The sequence below is a fragment of the Myotis daubentonii genome, chromosome 14 (assembly GCF_963259705.1).
Source record: "Myotis daubentonii chromosome 14, mMyoDau2.1, whole genome shotgun sequence".
Classification (NCBI taxonomy): Eukaryota; Metazoa; Chordata; class Mammalia; order Chiroptera; family Vespertilionidae; genus Myotis; species Myotis daubentonii.
Genome location: NC_081853.1, coordinates 32,770,000 through 32,797,823, shown reverse-complemented (window position 1 = coordinate 32,797,823; position 27,824 = coordinate 32,770,000). Strand labels below are relative to the sequence as shown.

At 46.7% G+C, this 27,824-nt stretch overlaps 3 protein-coding genes across 5 annotated transcripts in view; 2 read left to right on the top strand and 1 right to left on the bottom strand.

Moving 5' to 3' along the window:
- The window catches only part of LOC132215545 (serotransferrin-like), a 114,239-nt gene that overhangs the window by 27,891 nt on the left and 58,524 nt on the right, over window positions 1–27,824 (top strand). The window lies entirely within an intron of this gene.
- The window catches only part of RAB6B (RAB6B, member RAS oncogene family), a 68,653-nt gene that overhangs the window by 2,171 nt on the left and 38,658 nt on the right, over window positions 1–27,824 (bottom strand). Inside the window, exons 5-8 of one of the 2 annotated variants that reach the window (XM_059663907.1) lie at window positions 27,499–27,610; window positions 26,386–26,479; window positions 22,775–22,841; window positions 18,068–20,597 (exon numbers count right to left, since the gene is read on the bottom strand). In XM_059663907.1, coding sequence (XP_059519890.1) covers window positions 20,533–20,597; window positions 22,775–22,841; window positions 26,386–26,479; window positions 27,499–27,610 — 338 coding nt within the window. In that variant the 3' untranslated portion in view covers window positions 18,068–20,532. Of the gene's footprint in view, window positions 1–18,067; window positions 20,598–22,774; window positions 22,842–26,385; window positions 26,480–27,498; window positions 27,611–27,824 lie in introns of those variants that run through there. The other variant, XM_059663908.1, reaches the window with a different exon arrangement.
- On the top strand, window positions 546–12,364 carry SRPRB (SRP receptor subunit beta). The gene is made up of 7 exons (XM_059663906.1): window positions 546–749; window positions 1,346–1,440; window positions 2,314–2,391; window positions 6,038–6,120; window positions 7,568–7,704; window positions 9,351–9,405; window positions 11,202–12,364. Exons 1-7 carry the CDS (start codon window positions 587–589, stop codon window positions 11,413–11,415), a joined length of 825 nt encoding a protein of 274 aa, XP_059519889.1. The 5' UTR covers window positions 546–586; the 3' UTR covers window positions 11,416–12,364.

Sequence of the window (27,824 nt, the reverse complement as noted above, 5' to 3'; positions counted from 1 at the left end):
CCAATCTCAGAGGGGACGGGTTGGGAGGGGCGGGAAGAGATTACCCAAAACACTTGTGTGAGTAGCCCATGGACACAGACAACAGTGCCGTGACGCCTGGGGGCTGGGTGACGGAGGGAAAATGGGGGACATCTATAATACTCTCCACGATTAAAAAAACCCATCAACAAATACAAAGAAATGTTTCTGTAACGTTTGAGTTCCTCACAAGGCTCACCTGAGGAAAGGAGGGACTGGAAATCCTCAGTGGGGATTTCTCGAGCCACTCGTTTTATTCCTCCAGCATCCTGTCAAAAGCATGAAGAGGGCGGCGACATGTGACATTTATCTCCAAGAATCAAGGCCTCACTCGAGAAATTCCTCTGGCGGCCCGCTCGCGCGTGCGGCAGGTACGCACTGTACGACAGGTACGCAGTGTACGACAAAAAAGAACTACAACTCCCATCAGGACATTCGGGACCATGGCCCTCGCGGAGTAAATATAACTCAGGAACTACCTCTCCCGTGATGCTCCGCTTCATACGTCTGCGCAGAGCGCAGGGACACGTTGCATTTGCGGCGCCGCGGACCACGCACGCTTCTCAGCATGGCTTCCGCGGACTCCCGGCGAATGGGGAATGATGGTGGTGGTGGTGGTGTCGGGGGCGCCTTCCAGCCCTACCTGGACTCCTTGCGGCAGGAGCTGCAGCAGAGGGACCCGACGCTGCTGTCAGTCGTGGTGGCGCTTCTCGCGGTGCTGCTGACGCTGGGTAAAGGGGCGGCGGTGCTTATGGAGGGTGCAGGGCGGGGAGTCCGGGCTTGGACTGGGAGGATGCCGGGCGGAGAAGGCACCTGGGGGACGTCTATAGAGGGAGACTCACCCCTGAGGACACACTGTCCTCCTCCCCGAAGCAGGGGGAGCAACGCTGAGTTAAAGGGGAACCCTCGCGACCCCGGAAGGGATGTCCTAGTCCCCGGGGAACGCATTACTCTTCTTCAGCCCCTGTTCAGCCTGAGGGGGTGTTACCCCTTATATTGCGTTTACTGCCAAGGCTCACAGGGCCTCCACTTCAAGTTTGAGCGTCGCGTGTTTTTGCCTGCAAGGCGCTGGGGATACAGAATTTATTAGACTACATTGCACTTAGAGAGTCCACTGTCGGGGTGCAGGGGGTGCACACAAAAGTTGATGTTGGATAGTGGCCGGTACCCAGTGGGGTCTGTAACAACAATAACAGTAAAAGTAAGTTTCCTATACTAGTAATTGCGGCGTTCTGTTGCAGACTTCTGTTAATTTCCTCACCCCAACCGTACACACACACTGTTGCCGATAAGGCCTAACCTTGGTTCTTCTCCTCTCTCCCCACAGTGCTGTGGAAGTTCATCCGCAGCAGAAGGAGCAGTCAGAGAGCCGTTCTTCTCGTTGGCCTGTGTGACTCCGGGAAGACATTGCTCTTTGTCAGAGTAAATGCTTTGGTTTACATCTCTCGCAAACCTGATAGGAGAATTTAGGGATTCCCGTTATTTCTGTCAGGTCATGATTTATTTTGGAGAAGAAACTGATGCTGATAAATTGGGGAGTTGATTCTTGACGCACTTGGAAGGACAAGAAGACTCCAGAAAACTCATGAACTGGATTTTTTTTTTTTTTTTTTTTTACCATTTCTATTTTCTTGTGCTTACCAAATACTGATATTTAGTCCTTATCCCATTTAAAGGTTTTATGTAACCACTTTCATGCTATGGCTAAGGATGCCAGAACTCCTGGAAAGATAGAAGACATTGATCTGTATATGGTGTATAATCCATTGTACAGTATACTCTCCTGATAGCTTGTCAAAGAAAAATTTTAAAAGGGAGATTCTTTGTCGTTGGGCTCGTTAGGTTTCTTTTCACAGATAATCTTTGTAATCTGTTTAGTATTTTTGCTTGTTTTTTGCTACGGAGAGTAGCAGAGATGTTCTCATTATTCTTCCTTTTGAGGGTATAAAAGATTTTCCTTCCAATAAAGAAATATACTCTTTAAGTATTTTAGTAATTAAAAATGTGTACGGACAGGTGGTAAATTTGGCCACTAACCATTTGAAACTCTTATTTGAAAAAAGCATGGATTTCCCCACCCCTCTCAGTTGGGTAGAAGGGAATAAAGTTTGCAATACATTAGATTTTTTTTTTCTACAAGTATAGGGGAAAAAAAACCAGCATGGTTCTTTTCACCTTTTGCAAGCAACACTCATTTATTTGACCATGTAGGAGCGTTAGAACAAAATTACTCTCTTAAAGTTTGCTATTTACATGTTTACGCTGATCTCACCCATGTTATTATTTTTTTTACAGTTGTTAACGGGCCTTTACAGAGACACTCAGACTTCCATCACTGACAGCTCTGCTGCATACAGAGTCAACAATTCCAGGGTAAGCAGTTCCTAGAATGTTGGGAGTCAACCATTTTACTTCACTATGATGTGCCAGGAAGGGACATTACTAACATAAATTAGTCTAAGGGTGTAGCTTATTGTTATGGGTAAATATAATCCATGTGACAAATTCTGGTCTTGACCATCCAGGCAACAGATTTAATCATGCCCCTCTCCTGTGCTGTACCTCATGTCCCCTGATGTTACATCACATTTCATTAGTTTTTGTTTCTGTGTCTTAAAGGTGAGCATCAAGCCTTTCTCTTTTCATTTATGTTTTGACTATGTAATACTTGTATATGGTGCAAAAATTCAAAATGTTAATAAGGATCTTTGGTGAAAAGTAATTTTGCCTTTCCTGTCCCTACTACTGAGTCTTCTCCTTAGAGGTAATAACTTCCCATTTCCTGTGTACCCTTTCAGGTGGTCTATGCATATACAAACATATCTGTATGTCCTTTAATTTTTTGGCTGTACCATACAATTTAGTTCTTATTTAATAAGAGCCCTGTTAACAGACATTTAGTTTGTTATAATCTTTTGCTTTACATACAGTGTTGCAGTGGATATCTTAAAGAGTATACATGAGTATATTTCAAAAAATACCAGTAAGGAGTCATGAGAAAGACTTTTCACATACCTATGTAGCTCTATGATGTCAATAGTGACTATCAAGTCAGTTATAATGCTTAGTAAGTATTTGGTGAGTGAGTAGAAGGAAGTTTGGGTGGCTGATTGGAGAGATAGATATATAGTGGGGCCTTGACTTACGAGTGTCCCGACTAACGAGTTTTTCGAGATACGAGCAGTCTCTCGGCCAATTTTTTGCTTTGAGTTGCGAGCTAAAATTCGGGTTATGAGCCAGCTTCAGATACCCCACCGCTAGTTGGCACAGCGAACGTCACAGTGAACGCCACAACATTAGCCCAGCATTCAATTCATTCTAATGGTGAAAATTGATTTGACATACGAGTAATTTGAGTTACGAGCTCCGTCATGGAACGAATTAAACTCGTAAGTCAAGGCCCCACTGTATAGATGGATGAATTAAAATGGTGATCTTAGCCCTGGCCAGCATGCTCAGTGGTTAGAGTGTTGACCCTTAGATCCATGGGTTGATGGTTTGATTCCCAGTCAATGGCACATACTCTGGGTCAGGGTGCATGCAGGAGGCAACCAATCAATGTGTCTCTCACATCTCTGTTTCTCTTTCTCTCTCTGTCTCCTGCTCTCCCTCCCTCCCTCCCTTTCTCCACCCTTCCCTTCTACTCTCTGTTAAAAGAAAAAAAATCAATGAAAAAAATATCCTCAGGGGAGAATTTAAAAAAAAGGTGATCTTAGAGACCTTCTCTTCTTGTGTTCCTTCTGCTTTTCTGGTGCTTCCAGAATTAAACATTGTAAGCAAAATCAAGAGACGTCCTTTTAAATGTCTTAGAGATATTTTTGCTCTTTTCAACAATGACATTCTTTTTGGCCAAGTACTTTTTAAACTCCTAATATTCAAATTTTGAAATTTCAGGTTTGGGAGATCTTTAATTCTTGGGGCACTTGTACCAGGTTTTTTAAAGTGGGGTATTCCAGCCCTGGCTGGTTTGGCTCACTGGATAGAGCGTCGGCCTGGGGACTGAAGAGTCCCGGGTTCGATTCCGGTCAAGGGCATGTACCTTGGTTGCAGGCACATCCCCAGTAGGGAGTGTGCAGGAGGCAGCTGATTGATGTTTCTAACTCTCTATCCCTCTCCCTTCCTCTCTGTAAAAAATCTATAAAAAATATATTTAAATAAATAAATAAATAAATAAATAAATAAAGGGCATTCCAGGGTATGCCTTAGGACCTATACTTTCCATTAGAGTCATCACTGGCCACTTGTGACTATTGAGCACCTGAAATGTGACTAGTCCAAAGGGAACGGTGCTATAAATGTAAAATACACACCAGACATTGAAGACTTGGAATGAGTAAAAGAATGTAAAATACATTAATGTTTTGATTTTTTAACATTATATGTTAAAAGGATAATATTTGAAATAGAGGGTGGGGCAAAAGTAGTTTTACAGTTGTGAGTACGTGAAAGAGTTTATTCTTGTATTATTATTTATTAACTAAAGGCCTGGTGCACAAAAATTTGTGCGCTGGCGGGGGGGGGGGGGGATGGTTGTCCCTCAGCCCGACCTGTGCCCTCTCACAGTCTGGGACCCCTTGGGAGATAACCACCTGCTGGCTTAGGCCCGCTCCCCGGGTGGCAGATGGCAGGCCCGATCCTGCAGTGGGGTGGGCAGTGGATGGTGTTGCCCTGCCCCACCTGCAGTATACAAATTTAATGGCCATCTTCATTGGGTTAATTTGCATATTCTTCTGATTGGCTGATGGGTGTAGCAAAGGTATGGTCAATTAGCATCTTTGTCTTTTATTAGTGTAGATTGTATTTTCCCCACCTTGTATGTTGGATTAAATAATATATATTATTAATATTACCTATTTCTTTTTACTTCTTTAAGGTGGTTTTCAGAAAGCTTAACATTACACCTGAAACTTACATATTTCTATTAAATATGTAGAAATTCCTCCCTTCTTTTTTTACTGTTTCTCTTACCCCCTTATGTGTTAGTTCTAGTCTCTCCATCAGGATAGTAATGCATCTCTGGATTATTTAATAGTGCTTGCTGCTGTGCTGATTATGAAATGTGGTAGTGGGTCCCAACCTGAGATCCTTAGACTCTTACCTGTATTTAAAAAAAAAAATACACATCATATTTTTGTCCATAAAAGACTGCACAGACTAAGTGACAGGTCATAATAAGTCCAGCTATATTTATGTCAAATCTGAGTGATACTGACTCCCTCCTGCTAAACAATGGTTAAGGATGGCTATGGATAAGGTATCTGAGAAATGATTCATGGGTCTGACGATACGTGTGCCAGAGCTGTATCTGAGAGTCTTGCCTTTGAGCATTGTCACATCTACATTGAACCTGAGCTCAAGGATGAAGGCCTGGAATGAATAGCACTTAAATGGTGCTTAATGAGTCTGCTCAGTAGGGCACAGTCCTCCCTGTTTCAATGATTGTCATCTGCATCAAGAATTGACACAAAATATTGACAGAGAACAAATGGTGTGTCTGGTAGACATATTTAAAATTAAATTATGGTGGAAATGTAAAAGAATGTTTTGTTATAAAAATTGGGGGTCCCTGTAATGGTAACATGCTATATGGTAACATATAGAGAGTTATATTATTTAGTTTTGCTATTATTTATTCTAGTGTATTTCCCCAGCCTCAGATGGACCACACTTCCCTGACTCCCCCAGACAGGGCCAGGTTTTCTCATGTACCCTCAGACCATGTATCAGAGTTGTAATTTCACATTTACGTATATGTAATTTTACATTGTGTTGATCTTTCTGATCATAAGGCCTGTTAGAGCAGGGACCATATCTGTTTTTGCTCAGTGTTCCTTGACTGATGATTTATAAATAGAAGATGCTTGGTGAACATTTGATTCATTGATTAATTAGAGTGAACATTTTTTTTATTAATTAATTGGGCACTATTCTGGTACCTGAAATCTGATATGAAAGGTTTATGTTGTGAATGTGAATCAGGACCAAAACATTAATTTAATGTTATTGCTGCCATCCATAGGGCACTAACCTGACCTTGATTGACCTCCCTGGCCACGAGAGCTTGAGACTTCAGTTCTTAGAGCGGTTTAAGGCTTCAGCCCGGTGAGTAGGAAGTGGAATGGGCTTGCCTGAAATCTGTATGTCAAAACATGTTTGCTCTGATAGTATTTGGGAAGCATCTGGTATCCTGGAGTGGAAAGAGCATGGACCCTGGGGTCAGCCAGTTCTGGGTTGCAAGCCTACCTTCACTAGGATTTTGAGGATTATGTGAGGTAACATTTGACCTGTTTCTCAAGAGTGCTCATAAAGTGTTAACCCTTATCATCACGTTAATAAAGTATTCAGTTACTCTGGGGACAAATTTAATAATGCATAGAACTATTAAAATCTGAAAGAAGAATCTTAAAGGTAAGTGGAATCCTAGAAGTTATTAAAATCCAACATTATATATTTTTAAATTACCTAAAATTAATACCTCAAAAGTACAGATCTGTATTTTCATATTTTAGTATTGTTCTAATGTTACTAACTCTTATTTCCTAAAATTCTTGTGCTACAGTTTAAGATGCTTATTCTTACTTAGTTTCTAACTCTGATAAAAACTCAAGAGGAAAATTAATATACTAGATTTCACTGATTTTTAAGACACATTTTAAATATCAAATTCAAATGCTACTTACAGTTGATGGCATCATAGTTATAATTTGCAGTATTTTTTCTTTCTTAGTTGTACCTGAAATAATAATGTCTTTTAATTGATGGAATCTTAAGTTTGATGGAATGAGGTAGTTGTTTTTTTACTTATTTTTTGAAGATGTTTGACTTACATTTTATTGCTTCCTTGGCCACAAGATGGTGCGGATGAGCAATCTAGTACAGATGAGACTGTTGGTGTGATTTTAAAAACCAATTTTTTTAGAGCAGTTTTAGGTTCACAGCAAAATGTAAACAGAAGGCATAGAGATTTCCCATATATCCCTGTCCCCACACATGGATAGCCTCCCCTGTTGTCAACATCCTCCACCAGATTGATTCAGTTGTTCCAAATGATGAACCTATGTTGACATATCATAATCACTCAGAGTCTATATATTACATTAAGAATCACTTTTGATGTTATATAGACTTCAGATTTGAACAAATGTATAATGACATGTATTCACCATTATAGTGTTATACAGAGTATTTTCACTGCAATTTTATTGTTGATTATTTTTTCAGAGAACCAGCTTTTGGGTTTGTTGGTATTCTCTATTGATTTCCGGTTATCAATTTCATTGATTTCTGCTGTAACTTTCATTATTTATTTTCTCCTGCTTATTTTAGATGTGATTTGTCTTAATTTTTCAAGCTTCCTAAGGTAGTAGCTTAGTTTATTGATGTTAGGTTTGTCTTCTTTTCTAGTATACGCATTCATGCCATAAATTTCAGAGTATAAAATTCTATTGTTGGGATGGAATTTCTCTTAAAGAAAAATTAAGGATATAATTTTTTAATATTAAATGCTGTTGAATGCTGACATGCCAGTTTTTCATTTTTCCCCCTCCAGGGCTGTTGTGTTTGTTGTGGATAGTGCAGCCTTCCAGCGAGAGGTGAAGGATGTGGCTGAGTTTCTGTATCAAGTCCTCGTTGACAGCATGAGTCTGAAGAACGCACCATCATTCTTAATTGCCTGCAATAAGCAAGGTGCCATCACATTTTCTGGCGATAATAATTGAGGTTTTCCTGGGATTGCTACTAAGAATTAATATAGTTACCTAAGTTATTCATGAGGAGAGATAATTGCTAATGAGCTATAAATTGAAGGATATTAATTCTTAAAATTTATTTATACTCTTGCATTTTTATTAATATTATCATGTTACTTTAAGGCATGACAAAGGAGTGACTATAATCATTGTTTCTTTGATACGGTGTTTTGCTTTTTTAAAATTGTAAGTCATTTTACTTTACCTAGTTAATTTCATCAGATTGACAATATGTCATGTCAGATACTCAACTGTGGAGGGACAAGTAGAATCTCTCCTTTCAAACAAGTTTATCATCTACTGTATTTCATCAAGGGGAGTTTGCAGAAGGTTTTCTTTAACCTGGTAACGATTAAAACCTTTTTAGTCACACCCAATAAAACTAGGCTTCAGTTTCATTACTTCTAAAATAAGATAGACTAGTTGATCTTTAGGCCTCTTTCAAATCTGAAAATCTGATTCTATGAAGAGCCCCAATGCATTTCTAACAAGTGATCAGGTAATCTAACAATGCCAAATCAGGAATCAGTCTTAGGATCATTACCTGACCTTCTCTTTATTTCTCCTATTCAGTATAACAAGGGGTGTAATATTTATTTGGCTTCAGCTGTGTGCCAAACCAGTGCTTCTCTCTCTCTCTCTTTTTTTTTTTTTTAATATATTTTATTGATTTTTTTACAGAGAGGAAGGGAGAGGGATAGAGAGTTAGAAACATCGATGAGAGAGAAACATCGATCAGCTGCCTCCCGCACACCCCCAACTGGGGATGTGCCTGCAACCAAGGTACATGCCCTTGACCGGAATCGAACCTGGGACCCTTCAGTCCACAGGCCAATGCTCTATCCACTGAGCCAAACCAGTTAGGGCAACCAGTGCTTGTTTCTTACCAATGTGCACTTGATGCTGTAACATACCATTTTAATATCAGTTGGCAATATGCTTAGTTTACTTTTATATGACAGGATGTTTCTGTTGGAGTGAAGACTCTTGTTAAAAATCATAAAATGGGTAAGGTTTTATTTTTGTTACATTGGCGGGAATTATATATATATGTTGAATTAAAAGATCGGTAAGGTATGGAAAACTTTCATGAAAGAGCTAGTCAATTTTAGAGTCACCAGCTTAATATATTTGTATTATAGGAAAACTTATACATCCAAATGTAAAGCTTACTTTGATAAGGAAGCTACTAGTGATAAAAAGCTGTTTGTTTTTAAAAAAAGGTACATGTGGCCCTGGTTCAGTGGTTGGAGTGTTGGCTTGTGTATCAAAGGGTTGCGGGTTCAATTTCTGGTCAAGGGCATGTACCTATGTTGCAGGTTCAATCCCCAGCCTGTGTGGGCAGCTACTAATCAATCTCTCTCTCTCTCTCTCTCTCTCTCTCTCTCTCTCTCTTCCTCCTCCTCCTCCTCCTCTTTCCCTCCCCTCCACTCTCTCTAAAAATCAATGGAAAAATATCCTTGGGTGAGGATATAAAGAAAAGAGTATGTGTGAGGTTGAAATAGGAATTTCCCATATATACAAGAAGTCTTGGGAAAAGACCCTTTTGGTTTAAGCTATAATAGTGTCCTCGTTTCTTTACAGACATTACAATGGCAAAATCAGCAAAGTTAATTCAGCAACAGCTTGAGAAAGAACTGTAAGTATGAATAAGTTCTCTTGGTTAATATCTGAATGGCAGCTATGCTGGGTATAATATTCTTGGTTGACAGTTATTTTCTTTCAGCATTTTGAATATATCATCCCACTCTCTACTGACCTGCAAGGTTTTAGTCTTATGGGGTTTTTCCTTGTTTGTGACAATTGACTTTTGTCTTGCTGCTTTCAAACTTCTCTTCCTTCTAAAATTGCATGTTCATCATCTCTTCCCATACTCTTCCTGCTCACTCTCCTGAGACTACATATTGTTTATCATTAGGTTACTGAGGTTGAAACAAGTAGATGATTGGTGTATCTAAATATTCTGTTGTAATTGTTGGAAATTATCTTTAGGAAAAAAATAATATGTTATTTGTATATTCTTTTTCTAACAGTATAGTCCCAAGTCTTTCCATATTTAAAACACGGAAAGACTTTCCTTAGTCCATTTGCTTTTCACTTGAAAGAGCCATAGAAAACAACCCAGAAGGAAATGCTGTATTGTAACGAAGTAAAATGTTAAAAAATTGTAATGGCTAGCATCAGTTAAAGTAGGAGTCTAATTTTAGTTTAATCCTGTGTTAGTGAGAATTAGGCTCTGTCATCTTTGAATCATTTTAGTCTTCTGAATAACAAGGTTTATTATGTTTACATGGCATTATGGCAAGAGCTGAATACATATAATGTTTTGGGGTTTTTCCTTTTAAGTTTTTTATTATAAAATATCTTATATACAAAGGAAAATATATAACACATATATGAGTTTAAAGAATATTAAAATGAATATCCATTAACCCACCACCTTGCTTAGGTCCTCCTTCCCAAAAGCTATAGGCCCTATGTGCTCTTCCCAAATGCTTTTCCCTTTTTTCCTCAAGAGGTAGGTAATATTTTGATTTTGTATTTGTTTTTTAAATACTTTTTCCATAGGTATGTGTGTCTTTCTAAACAAGGTAGTGTTTAGTTTTTCCTGTGGATTCTTCAAGAATGTTCATGCAATGTTACATCAGCAAGAAATGCTTTATTTTGTAAGAAAGTAGAAAATAAAGCATTTAGATAGCAGAAAGGGTGGGAGTAGACCCATGAGCATTGTTTATGCACTGTTTATTAGGGCCAGCAGGTGGCAGTAAGGCGATTTAAATTGTGAGGGTTTTAATGGTTAAATAGGTTGAAGAATAGTAATTGTGCCCAAATAGGATATGAGAATCTGGATTTTGTGGATGTCTAAGCTCTATATCCAAAAGACTAAAGATAAATATAATTACCATATCTACCCACACTTAAATTTCAGAAACTTACATTTTTTTTATAACACTTAGAGCATATATTTAAAAAATACATACAGGGTATCCCAAAAAGTTGTATACACACTTTAGCAGCTGATAGCTCAATTTTGAAAATGAAATGTATTTTAATAAACATTGCATTTATAATTAATTCAAAGCTTGTGTATACATTTTTGGGAGGGGGGACACCTTGTATTTAAAAATGGCATCATGCAGGAGAGCCTGGTGGATGGGGCACTGGGCTGAAAGGAGGCTGGTGTGACCTGGGCCCTTTACTGCTGTCATCTAGCATGTAAGGTTGGACCCCATCTCACCTTTTTATCCAGGAGAGTGATTTATAAATGCACAGGGTTATTCAACAGTCATGATAGCATCATTGGCAGTTTTATGACTAAGTATCTAAATGAGTGCTGAAATATTTAGGAAGTATCTTGATTTCCTAAAGGCCTTTACTTGTGATATTAAAAATTAAACTCTTTGCTTCCTGACTTTTTTTCGTTTTGCCTCACAGCAACACTTTACGAGTCACCCGCTCTGCGGCCCCCAGCACACTGGACAGTTCCAGCGCAGCCCCTGCTCAGCTGGGAAAGAAAGGCAAAGAATTTGAATTCTCGCAGTTGCCCCTCAAAGTGGAGTTCGTGGAGTGTAGTGCCAAGGGTGGAAGAGGGGACGCCAGCTCTGCTGACATCCAGGACTTGGAGAAGTGGCTGGCTAAGATCGCCTGAGGGGCGAACTCAGACACCCAGCTGTGAATGTGCATGTGGTGACGGACAGTTTTGGAAAAGGGTGTAGTTAGAAACATTTCCTTGTTCTGGAAACAAGTTATTGTAGAATTCCAGCCTGGAGTTTTCTTTAAAAGTCCAGTTCCCCTTATTGCTTTCAAACTTGTCACTTTTATTGACTCGTGTGCCTTCCCTTTGTTAAAGTGTACGTGATATCCCGTTAGTGTATGCTTGATGTTCGTCTTTGTGACCATGACAAGCAAACTCCACGTAGAGAAGATCATGAGACCATGGTTACCATCTGAAAAGTTAAGAATCTTGTGCTTTGGTCCCTTTTTTCTGGAAACAAACCTCTGTGTATGGAACCAGTTAATTTCCAATTACCCTTGAGGTTCATGGACAGTATATCATTTAGTCCTTTTGAACTCTCAGATTTGTATGTACAATTACAATATGGTCTCCCGACATGTGGAGACAGATATAAAACAGCAAGGCTGTGTTGACAGTGGGTCTGTTCTTCATCAGCTCAGTGACTTGTCCACACTCCACCCTCATAGCATTTAAGTTTCCAAAACGTGACGAACCCTTGGAATTAATCATTCCCAAGTGATAGAACTGTAAGTGCTATTTTGCCAAATGCCAAGGGTCTAGTGGTTTCCCCTAACGGGGAGTATATGGAGATTTAGAAGCCCTTCTGCTTTCTGGGTGGCTGAAGGCTCCTGATCTATCTTCATGTGCTGTTTGATCAGCTCCTGTTGTGTACTCTTAGCTAGAATGCCGTGGAACAAATGCAAAATGAAAAACGTTTTCTGGATTTTTAATGTGCATTTCACTTACGTTAAGAAAAATGGCCTTTTCAAAGTGATTATTTGCTGTCTTCTTAAATGTATGGATTTTATAAATTATTAATACATTTCTTGGTAAATAAAACAGCCTGTTTAGCTCAAAGCGATTAAGTAGCATGGTATAGTGAATACAGATGGGAGTGTGTATTAGATTTAGGCCTAACTAAGTTTCCAGGGCCTAAAGATTGCAGTATATACTGGACAAACTCTCCTATCCTTGCTTCACACACCTAGGGCCCAGCCCCACTATCGCCTAAAAGGAAACAAGGGTGGCGTGAATATGTGAGGAGCTAACCCCAGAACAGTGTGGTAAGAGCCGTAACAGGAGAGGTCTAGGGTGCTCTGGGAGCACGCAGCAGGAGCACCTAACCTGGCCTGGAGGGATCAGGGAGAGTCAAAGAATGAAAGCAAATGGAGCTGACAGCGTCCCAGTGAGTGTGGTCCCCGTGTACACACTCTAGCTCTGAATGAGGGTACTCCAGCTCCCCTGCCCCAGACTCTGTGTCACACCTGCTGCTCGTGTATGAAATAAATGCAAGCTGAGACAAGACGGCGTTGGACCTTGACCCTGGCAGAGTTCTTTCTGAAAGCCTCATTGCTCCTGGTGTCCTTCCTGTCCTTTGTACTGCTAGCCGTGCCCTTTCCTTACTCCCCAAGTAGTAACTTAAGGAAGTAGGTAAGAACAGTGGACCAGAAATCAGAGAGGAATGTGATAAATGTGACGTGTTTGCATCATCGTAGTAGATGCTCATGTGGGTACAAATCAGTGGCTTGGTGCTGCTGTGAAGAGGCCTGGGTTCTCTCAGATTTGTTTTCTCTCTGGTTAATAAAGGGTTTTACTTTATTGGAGGAAGCATAACACCAAAACTGATTGCAGAAGGGGAGCAATGGTGAATTTTACTCACGGCCTAAAGAAGGTTGTCCGAAGAAGGCAACTTCTGTCTCAGTGATTCTCTGATGTGTGTGCCTGAGAATTCTCTGTGATGCATGTTGAACAGCCGACCTGAGGACCCTGCTCCGAAACATTCAGTGTGATAGCAGATCAGGTGTGGCCTCAGGAATCGACATACTTCACATGCCCCTGGGAGCATCCTCTGAGTGATCTGACCGGGAGTGTGCCTTTAGCGTGTTTGTTTTGAAGTGCTTTGGGCCACAAGCCCTGCTTAGTTTTTCTGACAGGGTGAAGTAAGAAGCGGGGTACAGACCCTTCCTGGGCCCTCTTCTGCTTCCTCCTCCACTACAGTCTTTTCATACTCGTGGGTTGGGCCAGGATGAGGTCATGGAGACTGGTCCATGGGAGTTGGGAAGGGGTTTTGGTGGGAGGACAAATGTGTTCTTTACCTTGGTGGTATCCTCCTGGCCGCGAAGCCATTCAGCCAAAGCAGACCTATTCCATCATGAGATGGGAGGCAGGTGTGGCCAGAGTGGCAAGAGGAATGTCAGGTCAGGGGGACTGACAGACTAGGCACGACTCTACACCATAGTGGAGACACTTGTGGCTTGAAACACCTTGGGAACAGCAGTGCCTGAGCTGCTGTGTGTTGGGGGGTACTGACACCTGCCTCCAGGGCAGCAGCCACCTCATGGGAATGACTTCCCTGCTACGGGAGAGGTGCAGGCCACAGTGAGGCCACACTGAGCAGGGGCAGCTGCGATGAATAAGCCCTGGGCACTCCATTGGTAATCACTGCCTGCTTCCGGAATGGAATCCTCCAGGGGCACGGAGCCCACATGTACACAGACCGAGGGGTCTAGGCCCCGGTCCCGCTGTTCTCTATTCTAGCCCTGCTTTCAGGCCCCTTTTGCAAGGGTTCCGGGGCCTTGGAATTAGGTTCCAGGTCCCTTCCATACCATGTGCCTGCCAGTTTCCTGGGGTCCTGGCTCCTGATCAACAACAGATGCTGTTGGGGAGTCCCTAGGGTTTTCCTCTTACCTTCTCCCACAGCCTCTGTCCCAGTGCCTCCTGGGAGTCCAGTGGTCCTGCTGAGCGTGAGGCACTTGGCCATGGTCCGTTGTCTTAACTACGATCACTTCAGCCAGAATGTTGTGTTGCTGCTTTTTAAAAAAAGACTCGAGTTTAGTATGGAATTGTCAATGCTTCGATTGGTTTATGCCCATTCTCCCCTGGAGGATAGTAAGATGCTTAGCTCTTCTTTCAACCCTTCACATAGTGAAAGTCGATGACTACCCTGGCTTTTGTGCAGGAAAGTAATCGTAATCCTACTCTCTTTCCAACTATAATTGTTGATTGCTCACAAGAGCCTTGTATGGCATTCGTTCATTCAGAAAACACCAAGCCTGTGCCGGGCTCTAGGAATAGTGACTGCAGCACAATTCCTGCTTCTCGAGGTCTACAGTCCCATTCTAAGGTGAAAAACAACGCGCCCTTTCTGTGTGGCTCCCCTCTCTTCCCTCATCTCATCAGCGTGACCTCCACTGGCTCTGCTGGTCCCTGAGCACCGCGGGGCCAGTCGTACAGCCTGGGTAGGGCGGCCACTTCTTCCTGTGGGTTGCGTCTCCGTGCCTCCGGGGGTGCCAGCGTCTCCCTGTGGTCCTGTTAGCGTGAGGTACTTGTGTTGACTTAAGATCATTTTGTTTCAACTGAGCTAGGCTTTTTTAAAAAAATTAGAGATTAGCATTAGGATTATCGAAGTTCTTGGATAGTCCTGCGTGTCACGCCATTCTCAGATTATGCACCCCCTTTGCTGTCTTAAATCATGTTGCCGGGAATACTGTAATCTTGGGGAATTTACGGTTCACCTCAAATTCTTGGAACAGCATTACTCTGCCTTTCATCAAGTCCGTACCAGCCTGTGCACATCCCCCCAAACCTCTGCCTCACATTTTACATCTGGCAGCCAGTACAAGGAAGGCTAATTGGGCAGGGACATCTCTTTCCTGTTCCTCCTCATCAGAGATGGTTTCTTCAAGGTGGCAGGTGGGAGACTGTTCCAGAAACTTCAGAACCTTGAAAGGGGAAAGATAATGGGTGAGGTTGAACTTGGAAGAGTGAGACCTGGTGAACTTGCCTCAGGATTCCTGGCCTTTGCAAGTCAGGGCAATTCCATGCCTGACCACGGCCTTCATGTTGATTTTGGATGGATCCCACCACTCTCCTGGCCTCAGGGCGTCTTTTAGTCTGGAGATGACTGAGACCTGAAGGCCCTCAGAAATGTTCTGTAATAGGTGTGGGGTGAAGTCGGAGGTGGTATGTGGCACCTTGGTGTCCCCTGAAAGGTTGATAATGGTTCACCTTAAATTCTTGCCTCTACATCACTTCCTGGAAATCATCAGAAGGAAGAGAGATCCAGTCCCTGCACCCACCCTTGATCACCCCTAGCCCTGGCCAGTGGGGAGCAGGGAAGACAGAAGACACAGACACTGAGTCTCAGTTCTGCCTGGAGTTTCCCTGTCCATCAACCTTTAGGCAGAATGGAGGTTATGGAAGTGAGTGTGTCCTACCTTTGCCCCCTCTGAGCTGGTGGAGAGCCCAGGTGAGGAGAAGGAAGGAAGAAGCAGAGGGCTTTGGGTAGTGGACAGACATATAGGAGAGTCTTTGTGGAGCATGCACTTGAAGAAATACTTTTTCACATACCACACCCTCCCCAGAACCCCTCCCCTGCCCCATATATGATTGCACCACTTAGAAATATTAGGCAAGAAGCTTTGTGTTGAGAGTTAGGACAGTTTATTGTTTGATCAACATGCTGAATCTTCCACATTTTACACAGTTTTATGTAAAGTCAGTGTGGCCGTTTATGCCTGCTGAGCCAGCAAGAGATGGAAATGCCACCCTCCATGTTCCTCATGGCTAGTCCCTTCCTGGGGTGGGTGAGGAGAGTGAGGGGGAGTTGATGCACACCGTGATAGGAACTGGCTTTTGATGTATAGACACTTCCCACTGGAAGGAAGCACCCAAACCCCACTGCCGCCAGCATCACCCACACAGGGCTGGCGTCCAGGGAGTTCACACATTGAGAGCCCAAGGTTTTGGAACACCTAAACAGTTCAAACAAAAATTCAAAGGGTGCCCTAGTCTGTGGATGCCCACAGCCATCAGAGTGGAGCTGGGGACTGGCCCATCTTTGCAGTGGAGGAGCCTGAAATGTACGTGGATTCTTTCCTGGCTCACTCAGATACTGGAGAGAATCTCACGTCCCAACCAGAGTAGAGAGTCTGATGAACACCCATGCACAGCAGCCCTTTATGTGCAGGTACACAGTCGCGTTTGTTCACACAGGTGGGTGGCGGATGGAGATGGAAACATCTTGGTTCTGACTGCTTCCGACCTGCTGGGTGACTAAGGAAGTCACCCTTCTCTATCTTGGTTTTCCTGCCTGTGAAACAGGAAGGGTTTGAGACCTCTGCCTCACACCGCTGTAGCCGGGTGACAATGCCGCACATTCTTGGGGAAGAGGTAGTTTGGAAACGAGTGAGCATACAACCCGGCTTGGTTGATGCAGACAGACAGACTTCTACTTAGCTGCCCCTCATGCGGCTCAGACACGCCTCACAGTCCTCGGCTGCCTGTTCTCACATTCTGATGTCCTCACCGGCCTTCGCTGTGTGAAGGAATGAGGCTACTCTGCCTGCAGGACACCGAAGCCAGCGGTGTCATAGTTGTCACATCTGGTCCCTGAGGGCAGGGGCTCCAGCACTGGCCGCCATCAAGATGTGTCTGCATCCTTAGCTACCACCATTGCAAGCCTGGTTTCTGTTGCCTGAGACACTTGAACTGACCTGGCCATCGCTCCTCGGACCGGACCGGGAAACAGTACAGAATTTTGGAGGATGCTGACAGGAAGGGAGCAGTGATGGGAAGAGAGTGGTGACCGTCAGAGCAGGGGGGCCTCTGGCAAAAGAAACTTGCTTATATCAGTCAGCAAGCGAGCTCACCCTGGACGACACAACTGCACCTCTAGCACTCAAGATGCTCCCATCACTTTCATTCTGTCGCGTGCACATTTCAATATGCATCTGCTTTTTCCGTCTTAGGCTCAATTTTTCAGTGCCTGCGAAACAGGAGCTTTACCGACAGCTTTTCTTTGACATCCCCAAAGGGAAAAAAAAAAAAAAAGAGGGCCTAAAGAAGATGACTCCACTCATCTCCCAAGTCAGGGCTAGTCTTGGAGGAGAGGGACTGAACTACTGGTAAACTGAGATCATTTCCCAAAAGGGGTCCTCCACTTTGCCGTGTACTAGCCCATCAGGATTCAGCAAAGATGTCAGTCGCTGGGGATGCCGAGGCAATGCCAAGACTTAACCTGGTCATTTCATTATTGAGCCTGAACTCTCTGAGTTGAGATCCTACCTATCAGCAAGAGGACAGTGATGGCACCTGCCTGCTGAACATGAGGGCCAAAGAACAGTGCACTTCTGTGCAAGAGCTCTGGCTGCCCTCATAGGCACCAGGAAATGCGGGGAGAAAGGAGGGTCCTGGAACGGAATGGCACCACCAAGATGGGAGGACAAGATGGAACAACTGCCCTCACCTTCAGAGGCCCAAAGGGCTGGGGAGAGCCTGGACTCCAAAGAGGGGGTATTGTACCTGCTACGAAAGGCGGGGCTCACAGAGGCCACATCAAAGCAAACAGTCTTGCCGAACCGGTTTGGCTCAGTGGCTAGAGCATCGGCCTGCGGACTCAGGGGTCCCGGGTTCGATTCCGATCAAGGGCATGTACCTTGGTTGCGGGCACATCCCCACTGGGGGGCGTGCAGGAGGCAGCTGATCGATCTCTCTCATCGATGTTTCTGGCTCTCTATCCCTCTCCCTTCTTCTCTGTAAAAAAATCAATAAAATATATTAAAAAAAAAAAAAGCAATCAGTCTTTATTGTGTCTCTTCCTGCTCCTGTAGGCTGTGATGGAACAGAGTTCATGGTGCCTTGGATACGTGTGCACATGAGAAAGGAACTGAGTTTCTACTTTTTTTCTTTACAGGAATGTTTTAAGAAAAGCTACTCTTTAGTACCAAGAAAATAAAAATCCACCGTACATTCATTCCACTGAGACCCAGGGCAGATCCCTGCAAATGGGGGCTGTCCCAGAGGCCACAAGCAATGGCCCTCGCTGCCACCCAGGCTGGATGCTGTAACATGGGCTCCTGTAAATTCTCACGAGGTAAGTAAGCACTCTTCCAACGAGCACCACTTGGGGGTGTGCCATGGTGGGGGGTGCTGGCCCACGAGGCATGCACACCCGTGCATATAAGTACATAGAAGGAGAAATGGTGCACATATCCCCGCGGGCTATTTTTGCCTGTAGTTTAACACATCTATGTAATTATTTTATTGATGGCAAGACAATCACAAGTTTTTTGACAATATTAAGTACTTCTTATTTCAACACGTCGCAGTACTTTTGAATTTTCAAAACTGTTATCACAACGCAAGTTCCAACTTGAGAGCAGGAAGAACAAGAGTATACGTTGAGCACATGTACCTCTGTGGGAATGTGTGTGGAAGGTGTATACACAAGTCTATCTCTATATATAATTATGTACACACATATAAAAACTAAACACACAACACTGGAATTACGTTCGTACGTTGGTCTTTGCCTTTAGGAAGAGGAGCTCAGCGGGAATTCTGCTCCCTCTTTTCTCCACCTGAAGATAAATTTCTCTTTAAAGACCAGCTCTGACGCTCCATCTCCTTAGCTGACCATGTGTGGCAGGCCCACTGAACAAACAGCAGTGGGTCCTGCCAGGTTTCGCTGCCCTTACTGGCTGCCATTTTGGATGCGTTTCTGAGAAGTTCCAAGATTCATTGCAATCACTTGTTTGAGCACTGCTTTGTGGGGGAATTCACACCCCAGATGGCCCTTTAGCTCACCTAGGACATGCCCAACAGCAGCCTGGAGGAAGTCAGCGCCAGCTTGGAGGGCGGGGTTTACTGTTTTTTTGGCCAGAGTTGCTGTTCACTGCCTGGCTTTTTCTCAGGCTCGGGGCTGGTGAGTCTGGGTCTATTTGGAAATACAGGCCAAGTGGGTTACATCACTTAGTGAGAAGAGAGAGTTCTCTTCAGAGATTTTACAGGTGCTCAGACTTAGCCCTTCGCAGAAATGAGTCAAAAATGGCAAAGGTCTGGGCAGAGAGACCCCACCGCAGCCCTACTCTCAGGCAACGACACAAGCAAAAGATTGCGCATCCAACTGCACCGCGCCAATGGGGCACAGCACATCAAGAAGTCAGCTTTTCCAAAACAGCACTGAACAGTATTAGCAACCGAGACCTGAGGACATGGGTCTTCAAGGTGGTGGTTCTGCAGACAACACTCCCTGAGGCCACACAATGAGTCTCTTTGCTCTGCCCTTAGATTCAGCCCAGATATGTGTGCTGAACGCTGGGCCGGGTGGTTAAAACATGTTCAGAAGTACGCACGGTGCCCCAAGTCTACAAACCAACCACACATCAACATGACCCACAGTTGCCAACAGCACCCCATCCTTCCTTCCAGGGACCTCTTGCTGCCAATCACTGAGAGGGCCACAGAGAACACAAGGGTGCCTGTGGCAAGTGCCCTGCCCTGCCCCGCCTTCAAGGCTTCTCAGGGAGGGGAAGGGAGGGGCAGACGTAACTGCAGTGGGGCCTGGGGCAGGGCTCCCTGCTGTCCAGGAGACCTTAATGTCAGCTCGGGCCAAGCCTGGTGTCCCATTCTGGCCACGGAAGAAGGACAGGGTCAGAGCTGCCTCCTCAGAGGCTGCTTTGTTCAGTGTTTGATTTAACCAGGTAGGACCTGTTCGGTGGGACCTGGTTGGTCAGGGCAGGATGGCCCAGGATTGGAGCCTAATTAGGTTGCTCAGTTAATGTTTTAGTTTATTGGGCTGGGGGGTGGGAGGAGGGCAGAGTCAATGAAGAGTTGAAAGAGGACAGGAAGGAGGAGGTGTGTGGAAAAGGTTCTCTGTAAGTTTACAAATATACAAAAACAAAAAAGCACATCTTTCAAATAAAAATGACTACATTTTTATCTGGCAAAAAGTTGTATACACATGATTTAAATTTTTTTTTTTTAAATTTTAACCGTTTTTGGCAATCTTAATAAAGTACAATATATTACAACCAAACCAAAAAATAGTTGTTTGAGTAACAGCTGTTAAGAGTGACGTGATCCCTGATGCCCAGCCTCCCTCCCCACCCCACCCTACTCCTAGAGACAGAGAGAAAAGAAAAATCCTCCCATCTGGATAAGCTTGTTTCCCACCCCCCTTAGGAAGCTAGCCAATAGGAAGCAACACAACAAGCGTAGTGTCGGAGGAAGCCTTCAGGTCAGGCTGCATTAGCAGGAGCAGCCACCTTCGCTGGCTGGGGGCTCCTGGGGTTTGTCCAACTTGATGTCGATCACTGCAGGGGGCTGGGCTAAGGAAGAGGACTCGGAGAAGCTGCCGCCGGCCTCACGCCCTCCCTGTGCACCCCGAGGCCGCCCTGCCCAGCCCTCTTTCCCTCCGCAAACACCTGACTCTGCTTGGCCTGGGGAGGGAGGAGGCAGGGCCCCAGCTCCCACCCTTCCTAGCCCACCCCAAAGTGCACTGGAGGAAGAGAGCCTGGGTCCCACATCTGGAAGCACAGGGCGCCTTGGGCCTCGCCCTAGTCTGCTGCAGCAGCATGGACCCCTCAAGCTCTCCGGTCAGCGTGTGTCACTCAGACTCGGAGGATGCCACGTCCCTGCGGAAGGGCCTCAGCACGGCCCCCTCTCCAGCCTTTCATCGGTGCCCGGGACTGTAGGCTGGAGAGGCACCCATCAGAACTACCGGGGCAGTGGGTTCAAACTGCAGAGACGGGCCGTTCCCTCTGCCCTCAGCAGGTTGGAAACTATCAAGCCAGGCCGATCGCAGCGGAGCACCAGGCCCTCCACACCGCACAGAATGACTCCGCCTGGCCAGGCCCCGGGCCGAGGCCGGCTGTGGGACTGCACTGGGGTCGGGGGAAGGGGTGGGAGGTATAAGGCCTGCTATGGGAGCTGTTGCTGGCATCCTAGGGATGTTTTTGTGGCCCCTGTTTAAGGACTATGGGAGAGATTCTTCTGGCTTTCAGCACAGTCGGCCCTGGGTGCCCACAGGCTCTGCATCTGTGGGTGGATTCAACTAATTGTGAATAAAAAATATCCGGAAAAAAATGTTGCTGACGTGTGCGGTTAAGACTACAACGCTTGCATCTGAACTGAACGTGTACATTATTTTTTGTCATTGGTTCCTAAATAATACAGTTAACAACTATTCACATAGCATGTACATTGCATTAGATATTATAAGTAGTTTGGAGATGATGTAAAGTACATGGGAGGATGTGCATAGGTTATATGCAGGTGCTACGCCATGTTATTGCAGGGACTTGAGCATCGTGGAGCTTGATATCCAGGAGGTGGGGGGGTTGGGGGGATCCTAGGACCAATCCCCTGTAGATACAGAGGGATGACTGTACTAGAAAAAGCCACGCTTCTCCTAAAGATCAGTTTCCCTCCTTGCCATTTGTTGGCCATTCAGCCATGGCATATATTTTGAGTATGACGTCATCTTTCTTGTCCTTGTTTTCCTACCTTTATTTTACCTGTGCCCTGATTTTCTCGTGTGTGTGTGTGTGTGTGTACACACATATACATTTTTATCTTGTGTGTGTGTGTGTGTGTATCTATATCAATATATCTATATCCATACCAATATATCTATATACACATTTTTCATAACGTAACAGAGTATAAATAAACAAGTACATCTATCTATATATAAAAGCCTAATATGCAGTGTCCCCTCGGGAGTTTGACCGACCGGGAGTTCGATCGCTCACTATGACGTGCGCTGACCACCAGGGAGCAGCGCGGAACGAAGGGAGGCCCCAGCCAGCAGCCACTAGGGACCCTACTTGTGCACGAATTTCGTGCACTTGGCCTCTAGTAGATAATAAATAACTACTTTCTTCCTAACTGGGCAAATCAGACGATCTCTCTGAACCTCAATGTCAGCTTCTGGTGTTGCCTGTGGTGTGGGGTGGACCATGTGAGTGGCCTGTGACCCTGTCCTGGGAGCAGTGGGGAGCGCAGGGGCTGTGCAGGGCTGGGCCGAGGAAGCAGGCAGGACGCGGGAGGAGGCATCTGTTGGGGGGCGGCCTCGTGTACGCAGAGTAGGCTGAACCGTGTTGAAATCATATGTGAGCGTGAAGAGAGAAGCCCTCCCTGCAGTGGCGACTCTACTTACACCGTGAAAAGCAGATCGATGTCCACTGTAAATAAGGGCAGCATCACTATGTCTCACTCCCCGCCCCTCCCACCACTCCATGCACATCCCTCTGGTATCCCACCCTGTTTGGGAGGTGACAGCTTAAGTGGTTCGAGCTGGATGGGTCTTAAAGACCTTGGAGCTCAGCCTCGTCCCTGCTCAGAGCCCCACACCATATCCATCAGCGGGAAGCTGGGCTGGAGGCAAGGCCAGTGCTCATCCACTGCTCTGAAGTACCAAGAGGATAACCAGATGGGTAAATGGCTTCTCCAGCACACCTCTCAATCGCTCGTCAAGGAAAAAGGATACTCCCTTCTTTACTTTTCTCCTGAACATTCTCCATTCCAGGCAGAGCCGATGCCACACGTCGAAAGAGCTGGAGACAGGGGGAGATGCAGCATGAGCCCCCCACACCCCTCTTTCCCTCCTGCTGCCACTGTGTCTCCACCCTCTTGCCTCTACTCACCCTGCCCTTGGGCATCACTGTCCTGTCTGACCCACTGACTGTGTCCTGGAGGGCAGGGGCTGCATCGACTTCTCTCTCCCCAACCCCCGGTGCCTCTCACAGCGTTGGGCCTCGGCAGGCCTCTTACCCAGCAGGCTGGCCAGGGGTCACGAAGAGCTGAGCTTGGGTCATGGTGTCTGAAAGGGACCTATCTCAGTGCAGATAATGACTTAGACCAGGGGTGGGCAACCCCTGGCACGCGTGACAAACATGGCACGCCAGTAACTTTTGCTGGCAAGCAAAACCCTATCTTATAATCTTCCATTTACAATTTTTTTCTTAATATCAACTTTTTTATTTTTCAGATAAATTCAGTGTAGGTGCATCTTAGATAAATAAATAATTTTACATAACAAGTTATCTTAAAGACCATAGTCATGGATTGACGAGAGAGGGGAAGAGCAATTTCTATGCCTCTGCCTTAACTCTCCCTGCTTCCTAGATCTGACCAGTGTTTTGGTTTCGTCCACATACGCTTGTGAATCTTTGTTCTCAGTGATGAATTTTGTTAAGTCTCGTAATAGGAATAGCCTGACGGATGAAAGTAGTAGCTCGTGCATATCTCTGAAGGTCACGAAATATAAACTTGATGTAAAACCTGTCATCAGTGATGCAGCAGCAAAAGTCCCACTGATAATATCAAACGAAGTCATAAAGTTTTCTGTCGGACTATCAGTGTACATGTATACATTAAAAAATAAATGTATTTTTCATCATCATATACTGTGTTTTGTCGCTTGAATGAATTTTATTATTTCTTCAAGGTTCTTCACATACATACACCTTAAGAGATATCAAGTAGGCGTAACATGTTCTCAAAAAATTAGGGTTGACACGCAGAAGAATTTTGAGTCAGAGATTTTGCTGGTTTTGGCACGCACTCACAAAAAGGTTGCCCACCCCTGACCTAGACCCTGGGAGACAGCCCTTACGAGGGCTTCTGTCCCGCTACCCACGTAGGGACCAGGTGTGGGGAACCAACTTCCCTCCTGCCCTTGAGACAAATGAGCCTCTCAGGGAGTCCTGCACGTTCACGGGCGTCGAGGCAGCTGGACACTGGGAGCCAGGGCCACCCAGTCACAGCAGAGAGACTTTTCTGAGAGAAGAACACAGGAGCGTGAACGTGGTATTGTGGGTTTGTTTGGGTATGGCCGTGTGATGTGTATACTGTGTGGAGTATGTGTGGTGTGGTGTGTGGTGTCTGTGTGTGTGTGCATTTGTGTAAGTGTGTGGGGGAGTGTGTGCGGTGTGTATGTGCACATGTGGGGTTTCTGTGCGTGTAAGTGTGTAAGTGCATGGGGAGAAATGTGTGGGGTGTATGTGTGCTGGGGCGGGGTGCACAGGAATGTCAGGTAGGAGGTGACAGTAAGTACAGAGCGGAAGTACAAGGCACCAGAAGATTCTGAATGCTCCCCTTCTCCCCACGGATACCAACTGCAGGAACTCGGTGGGCTCTGGGCTTACAGCTTCTCTGAGGACAGGGTGAGTCTTAGTCCGGGGTTCACCCAGAGCCCAGCCTTATCGGAGCACCAGGCTGGGTGAGGGCCCTGCGGAGCACCCAGGGCCAAAGGCAGTGAGGGCCTGAGTGGTGAAGCCACTGGCCTGCCTGGCAGGGTGTGGGCCCTGTGGGTACTGCAGAAAGGGCTCCGAGTGGGACAGGCAGGATCGGGCGAGGGTGCAGAGGGCCTGGGTCGCTCCTCCGAGCTTTCCTTTGTGGCCCTGACCCAGGCAGCCCTGCTCTGAGCGTCAAAATGGTCACAGCTTCTACCAATGGCCAAGCTGACAGTTAGAAGGCAGCTCTTGGGGGTCACACGTGGGTCTCTGAGAGCAGATATGATCAGGGTTAGGGTCCTGGAGACCCCTCTGAACCACACAGGGTCTGAACTGACCACACTGAACTCCTGCTCAGACCATTATGGGGCTCCAGACCATTCTAGGAAGGGAGGCATCAGCATCTCCCTGACCCTGACCGCTGCCTGCCCTCCGCGCCCCGCCCCCCAGGACTTTCCATTCTGTGCAAAGAGCAGCAGCCAGTGTCTCCTGTTTGCCGCCAGGGACAGGGAAGGGTAGCTCCCTCCTCCAGGAGACACCAGGGCAGCCTGGCCTTACAATGAAGGAGGCTGGGAAGGGGGTGCGAATGAATGGAGACATTGTAGTCCTTTGGGGGACTGAGTCCTGGAGCTTGGGGCTCCCACTGTGCTCCTCTGCCACCTTCCCCACGGCCACTGGCACTGTCCACGTGGCGTGAATCTTCACCGCACCCGGGCCAAGGCTGCATGGGCAGCTTGTCTAGTGTTCCCCGAGCACCAATGGGGACGGCGGGCAGAAGTGACACCCCAGCCAAGCCATGCTCCCCACTTGGTGTCCCCTCCCCAGGCCACAGGCACCCCTCCTGCCCCGCCTTTGCTCATGCTGTTCCCCTGGCCCGGATATCCTCCCTCCTCGTCACCTCTCCAAGTCTCTCAGAGGCAGCGGCTCCTAGCCTTCTGTGAACCACAGACCCCTCTGGCAGTCTAGTGACACCTACACACGCCTTCTCATTGTGTGACATCAACGACACGGGAGCATAAAGGAAGCCACTTAGTATTGACATACACTTCTAAGATCTTTAAAGACACAAACTAGTGACAAAGCATGAACGTGTAAAACAGCAAGAGCTGGCAGGGTGTCTAATAACCACCGTGATACTGAAGCAGTGACGGGTGTCAAGTTCAAGATACCGTAACACACTGCAAGGCGACAAGAACACAGCCGTGATCCCTGAGTGATAAAGCCACAGGGCTGCTGCTGGGACAGGCTTGCTGCCTACACTCATCGCTGAAGGTGACAACACTACAGAGCACGTAGAAGTTGGTGCCGACAAAACCGTGCTTTTCCCAACCCAAGTCCGCTGACCTGCTGCATTGCACCATGGGCTCCTTGGGAATATGGACCCTCTATGGCTCCTCTGATGATTCTGCTTCACCAGGCCTGTCCCCTCCTGAGAGCTCCAGCACACCCCAGGTGGGCTCCTTTCTCCCAGCCTGCCTCACCCTGCAACCCCTGAGCTCTGCCAAGCACAAGGCATGAACCCCTGCACCGCCATCCCCAGCCACTAGGGAAACGGTGCTTCTTCAGCCCCCCGGAAGCTGGTGCCTGACCTCACACATGTCCAGGGCCTTGGGGCTGGCGCCTCATGATGACATTCTCCGGACACGCCCTGAGGGCCAGTGCTCCTTCCTTCTCGCATGCGTTACCACCTCTGGGTAAGCTTGTTCCCCAGGAGGTGGGCTTATGGGCACTCTGGTTGGCTACCCCAACCTAGTCACTAGCCCATTGGGGAGAGACAGGGCTGACCCCAAGGCTGACCGTGCCGGAAGCCACACGTGGGCCCTATGGCCAAGCCTGGCCAGGGATCAGCACAGGTGCATCCTACCTGCTTCACGTTGTAGCCGGTCTTCGCACTGGTCTCGATGAACATGACGCTCAGCTCTTTGGCGCGCTGCTCCCCCTCCTCGATGGTTATCTGCCTGCAGATGAGGGAAGGGGAACATCAGTTGGGTAGAGAGCAGCCCCTGGGAGAGGTGGAGGGAACAGCCTGAGAGGAGGGGCCCACCCAGCAGGGCGGAGGAGCCGACCAGGGGACACAGGGCACAGCAAGCCCCTTCTCTCCCCCTTCTGTAGGATCTTCCCCTTGGGAAGCAGGCCCTGTGGCAGGCGGGTGGGGCTGTCCCATAGCTGCCTTTCCCAATAGCGGCCACGGCCAGAGACTACATGTGTAAAGTGCTGTAGGCCACATACCGCCTCTCTGGCTGGTGTCATCAGTCCTGTTTCCCGAATGAGAGCACTGAGGTTAAAGGGCCTGCTCCAAGTCGCCTACTTAGCAGAGGAGCTAGGCTTCGAGCCCCATTTTCTTCACGTCAGGAGGAGGGTTTTAACAAAACAGTCTCTAATTCAGATTATTCCTTAAACGGTTAGAGTATATTTCAGGAAGCCCACAATGCATGACCTTTAACCAAGTTGGGTCCCCTAAGTGGACAAATGTATGTAAGTCAACCCTGCGCCCTGGAGCAGCCTCTTCAGAGTGTCACATCCAGACACAGCGCCAGACCTGAACTTCTGAGGTTAACATGTGGGACCAGGACCTTCAGACCCACACCCACACCAGTGCGGGCATGTCATGGGGCAGAGACACAGCACAAGCAGAAGTCGGCAGGAGCCTGCAGCTGTATTGCTGGTTGTGGCCAGTTCCCCAGACCATGCGCTGCTGGGCTGGGCCAAGTGCACGGGGCTCCATGAAGACCATGCACAGAGGAGCACCCTGGAACTTCCCTTGCCGGCAGTGCGAGGTGGGGCCTCAGAGATGACGAGGGCAGGGGTCTACCAGGGGTTTTCAAAGCCTCCAGCAACCCGCCGGTACCTTTCCAAGATGCATGGGAAGAGTACAGGCAGAGAGGGTGCTCGCTACCCAGGCACCCCAGAACTCCTTGTCCAGGAGGAGTTGCGGAGGCGTGGAGGGTGGGCCCAGCCTGCCAGCCCCTGATCCTACCTCTTGTCAGCCAGGTCCGTCTTGTTGCCCACCAGCATGATGATAACGTCGCTGCCCCTCTCCGTCCTGACGTCATCGATCCACTTAGAGGTCTGCTGGAAGGAGTTGAGGTCTGGAGGTGGAAAGCGGGGATAGAACTGGGAGTGAGATACAGCCCCCACCGGGAGGGGGGAAAAGTGGGGAGGGGCAGCAGGCATACCAGACCCCGGGAGGGGCTGGAGCAGAGGCCACACAGGCCAGTGGGTCTGGGCCTTCCACAGGAGGCCCAGGTGGGTTTGTGGAGCTGCTGCCCCAAGGCCCTGGAGAGCCCCTGGCATTGCTGAGTC